Source organism: Pteropus vampyrus, unplaced genomic scaffold (genome assembly GCF_000151845.1).
Source record: "Pteropus vampyrus isolate Shadow unplaced genomic scaffold, Pvam_2.0 Scaffold23, whole genome shotgun sequence".
Lineage (NCBI taxonomy): Eukaryota > Metazoa > Chordata > Mammalia > Chiroptera > Pteropodidae > Pteropus > Pteropus vampyrus.
The window spans coordinates 2,892,903-2,898,001 of record NW_011888804.1 but is presented as its reverse complement, the minus strand read 5'-3'; the positions used below and the strand labels follow the sequence as shown (position 1 = coordinate 2,898,001).

At 42.3% G+C, this 5,099-nt stretch overlaps 1 protein-coding gene and 1 long non-coding RNA gene across 2 annotated transcripts in view; one reads left to right on the top strand and one right to left on the bottom strand.

Annotated features, from left to right (window-relative positions):
- Nucleotides 1-5,099, top strand: part of LOC105289227 — a 10,316-nt gene continuing 5,217 nt past the window's right edge. Inside the window, exons 1-2 of the long non-coding RNA XR_895655.2 lie at nucleotides 1-41; nucleotides 2,338-2,435. This is a non-coding gene — a long non-coding RNA (uncharacterized LOC105289227). The remainder of the gene's footprint in view (nucleotides 42-2,337; nucleotides 2,436-5,099) is intronic.
- Nucleotides 3,479-5,099, bottom strand: part of ALDH2 (aldehyde dehydrogenase 2 family (mitochondrial)) — a 29,295-nt gene continuing 27,674 nt past the window's right edge. Inside the window, exon 11 of the mRNA XM_011355806.2 lies at nucleotides 3,479-3,904. Coding sequence (XP_011354108.1) covers nucleotides 3,872-3,904 — 33 coding nt within the window. The 3' untranslated portion in view covers nucleotides 3,479-3,871. The remainder of the gene's footprint in view (nucleotides 3,905-5,099) is intronic.

Genomic DNA, 5,099 nt, shown 5'->3' with positions numbered 1-5,099 from the left:
CCAGACCAGCATCTGCATCAGCATCCCCTGGCACTCAGGAGGTACACGATAAATATTATTTCTTTGGGCCACAAGATTAGGAGGCAAATTTATATCTCACTGAATTTTTTTTGTCATGCGTATTTATTTCATTTTCAAAAGTTAATAAAATCAATATAAGTAAATAAGTATCGGTTCCCTTTATCCTTCACGAAATAGTTGAAAGAAGGCTGGAAACGACAGTAGGAAATGGAAGCCCAGAGGTTGTACCGCTCGCCTGTGTTACCCCAAACAGCTGTGACCCTAGGAGCTTTTTTTAATTAAGGTGAAATTTATGCAACATAAAATTGAACCTTTTAAAGTGAACAATTCAGCGGCGCTTAGTGCATTCACAGTATTGTGCAACCATCACCTCTATCTGGTTCCAAAACACTTTCATCTTCCCCGAGGGACACCCTGTACCCATTAAGTGGTCACTCCCCTGCCCCCTGTCCTTGGCCCCTGGGAGCCACCGAGCTACTTCCTGTCTCTATGGACTTACCCACTCTGGACATGTCATATACATGGTACCTCACAACGTGTGGCCTTTTGTGTCTGGCTTTTCACTTAGCATGTTTTTTGAGGTTTATTTATGCTGTAACCTGTGTCAGTGCTTTGGTCCTTTTTACGGTTAAATAATATTCCATTATGTGGATACACTACATTTTATCATTCATGTGTTGATGGACTTTTGGCTATTGTAAACGGTACTGCTGGGAACATTCACGTACAGGTTGATGTTGGAGTCCTTGTTTTCAGTTATTTGATGTGACCCTAGCCTCTTTATTTTCTCATTGCATTGCCTTGCATTTCTCAAATTTTGCCCATGTTGTAACAGTCTTCGAAAGAGACAAACGCAGCAGATAGGTGTATCCTATCAGCTCCTGAAGATGAGCGCTGTTGTTGTGCTTATTGCCCACGAGGTGGCGCCTATACTTAGAAAAACACCTCATCAGCCAGATTCTCCAGGCTGCATGAAAAGCTCTTGTGCCCTTGATTCAGACAGAAGTATAAGCATTTCCTCTTGGGCACTCAGCAAGCCTAAAAGCAGAAACAGCAGCTTTACACCCAATACTCTTGTGACTGATCCACATCCAAATACCCAGAGAGATCAGGTTGTTCATAACCTGAGAACTTTGTTTTTGCTTCAGACAGCTAAAGGTTCTAATTGGTTCCTGATGCTGAAAGCACAAGATTAATAAGTGTCTAGGATGTCAAATCAACATTATAGACATCTCTTCATAGCTAGCATTTCCTTTGTATTCGTTAAAGAATGGATTCTCTTAAAATTAGTGAGTCTGATTCATAGAGCTTGAGTGCAAGAAACATTATATTTGTTTTTTCCAATTCACTCTTAATGGGGTTCTTGGCAACATGGTTGGGAGTACTAAAAGGTTGGCAGTAGCTCAGGAGGGGACTCTCCAGTCTCCATTTCCCCTCCTAAGGCAAGAGCCCCAAGTTTCTCTTGGGGATCTATCCCTCTCTTATTCTCAGCCCAGGTGGACTTAGAGGAAGTGTCACTCCAGGCTACAAGGGTGGACCGTTATGACTCAGGTCTAAGTGAATCAGCATATCTCATACCTCTGGCCACAGCGATGGGTTGGGATAGGGGTGAGTTGTTCCATCGACTGGACCAATCAGTGTGAGCCTCGAGGTCTTTGCCTGAACTAGCAAAAAGGGGCTTTCTCCTAGCCAGCGGACTTGGGCCTGGCATGGCATGAGGCTACAGCTCTTGAGGGCAGTTGGCTCCTCTTAGGATCCAGACCTGCCAGAACCAAAATGGATGGGTATGGCCTGAAAATGAAGGCTATGTGGCAGAGTTGAAATCAACAGATGGGAGCTTTCTGAACTTCTGAACCAAGCCATGTCCAAAGCCAAGATCCCAGGATTTTAGAATGTGGGAGCCATCTTTTTATACTGGTTTGAATTTGGTTTTGACATTTGCAGCTAAAATATTCTTAAATGATAGACTGTATAAACCCTCTTAGAAGTAATCTCATCCTACATCATGAGAGTTTTGGCGTTAATTTGGTGGCATGGTTACACATACGGAAAGCATCACCCTAAATCTCAAGAGGAATTTTCTTTAGGTTAGAGAACATATCGAAATAGATTTCAAGTGCGGTGAGGACAGGCATGGCCATTTCAGCTGACCAGTCTATCCCTGGTGCTACCCGAAGCCTGGGAGGAGGCCACAGAGCAGGACAGGAGAAGGGGGCTGGGTTCAAAGCTTTGCCCTTTGCCGCTAGGTTTACGCATCATGGCGTTGTTGTTGCTGGTTATCATGAAAGCTAAAATATAGATTCATTTTATTGGCAGTGAACTCGATTTCATCTTGAAGCATCACGAACTGGAATAACCTGTTGTTGCCAACTGGTCAAAATCCTAGTCTCCCCGGTGACGCACACTTATTTCAGGTATGAACAGTGGTAGAATGATTAGATTTATTTATATATAAACATCTAAACAATTAAGTCTACTTGTATTTCATTATTTGAATTTAGTCACATCATTTTTCTTATCTTTTATATAATGCCTTCTATTTCTGGCAGTTAAAGCTATTGTTTTAAGTATGGCAATAAGGTGCTTATTTAATTTTTATCTGAATATAATAGTTGATTTAAAGAAAAAAGTAAATAATAGTACAGGTTTATGCATATATGACAAAAAGTGTGAAGTGCTATTCAAATAAGTCATATTAGTCTTTAGCAAAATAAGGACCATTTTATCAAGATGTGGCTTAGCCTGAGCGATATAAGACCAGGGGTCACCAATGAGCTTCATCACTCCCCTGACACTGTCTGCAAAATCATACACAAAGTGTATTCTTCTTAAGAGAAGATCAAACTTTTGCTCAAATTCTTAAAGGACTCTGGGCCCCAGACATGATCACTAACTCCACAAACTTCTACTATGATTCAGCTCCTTTTGCTCTGATTCCATTGCTCACCAAAGAATCTTCTGATTCCTAATTTACTAATAATACACATTAATTTGCCACACTCCTAAAGGAAGGCAGTGTTCTGGATAGGAGATGTAAAAGGTCTGGTTACTGGAAATACGGATCTCACTTAAAATGAGTAAATTGACATCTGGTTTCCAAATCAATCTCATGAACTTGGTCCAGCATGAATCTATCTCGCTCGTTTTGATCACATTTTTGAACTTAAAAAAAAAAAAATGACAGCCTTGGATGTCAAGTGTCTCTTTCCTGCTTTACCTGCCCCTCTGGGAGGGGCTGGGAGTCTCATGTTGGTATCATCCGTAGTGCCCAGCACAGGCTTGCCACAGGTGGATGAGCCACAGGTATCTGTTAATTCTATACACAAAACTAAAGCTGTTTGCCCACAGTAGGGGAGGAGAATAGTTAGCATACAAACCCAGGGGACGACATGCCTATGTGGTGGCATTTCCTTGGGTTATTGAAACGGAGGAAGTTACCCAAAAAGTGAAGAGCAGCACTGTTTCTAGTGAATTTTAATCCAGAATACAAAGCAAGATGCTAGCTATGGCCTCAATGTTGGTACAATTATAAACAGTGGCTTTTTTCTTCCCTCATAAAGGTAAGTTACAAAAGTATATCAAATGGACGGAATGAGACATTTAAATCTATTTTTGAAAAATCACCTTGAATGCTAGTACTGTTGCAATTTCAGAGACCTCCCATACTCTTTTCACCCCATACCCACCCCATAGGAACTCAAATTCTGGGATTTGCTTGTTCCAAAAGATTTTTGTGAGAGAATTTCTCTTTTGAGATTTTTAGGTTTCATTATTGATCTCGTTGGTTTTGTTGTTGGTCTTGTTGAATTTTCTGTCACTGGATGAGTACAGAAGAAGCCGGTGTGGTCCTTTATGAGTTCTTCTGAGGAACTTTGATTGTGACCTGTAAGAGGGGTACAGAGAAGCTGTTAAGTCTCCATGCCGCCCTGTGTTCTGTAGGCACCTGCAGCTGGCTGCTGCCTCACTCTGAGCAGAGGGTTTTCCTTACTTCCAACTGGCCAGTCCCAGGAACTGCTAGGGCTGTGTTCTGCATGAGATCACACTCTGCCTCCTGTTAACCCAGTCGTTTTGATTGTCAAGGGATGGGGAGATGAGATTCCTACTGGCATCAATGGGAGGTCAGGGATGATGCTCAACAATCCTGTACTGCACATGACAGCCCCCCAGAGCAAAGGGTTATCCAACCCCAAATGTCAAGAGTGCCAAGGCTGAGAGACCCTGACCGAGATCCATATTTTCCTCCAAAAGAATCAAAGCAAAGAAAAAAATGTGTTGAAGCTGACAGGTGTCTCAGTGGGTTAAATGGAAAGATTCCAGATTCAGTTGGATTTGGGGTTGAATTCCAGCTTTACCCTCTACTGGGCAAGTACTTCACCTCTACATGCCTTGTTTCCTCACTTGTAAAATGGGATAGCATCTCCTTCATGGGGTTGCCGTAAGCACTAAATGAGGTCGTATATTCAAAAAAATTTAGCACAGATTCTGACACAAAGTAAGACTCAGTAAAAACGAGTTTAAAAACAGAAATTTCCTCATCAGTCCTGCTTGCAAACTCGACTTCTGAAAAAATCCGTTTTCGTTAGTATCATCACTTGAGTTCCAAAGCTCAAAATACAAGAATCTTTACCACAAGCACTAAGCACAGTGCTTGGCACAGTGTGGGTGCTGAACTGATGCATCCGGTCCTGCCACTTTCTTCCTCAAAAGTTTTCTGTTTTCTCCAAGGTCTCAGTTCCTGAGGCCTCCCGTGTCAACAGCCCGTTAACTTGTATTCCTCCACGAATCACCTCAACTCAAGCTTCCTCTCTTCAGACTCTCCTACTGCCCTCCAGTCCATCCGTAGATACTGCAGTTCCTTGGGCTCAATCCTAGCCATCCCTGCCCCCTCACTCCACACCTAAATAACCCCATCCTTAACTACCATTCTGATGAACAGTTCTAGGCCAATGATATCCCGTTGTCAATTTCAAACCTGGGTCTTGCCTCTCGTACAGATGGGGAAGTTATCTGTAAACGAGCAAATATGTTTCACTCTAGTGAGTCTCCTAAGAATGTAGGTGTGTCTTACGAATCATTTA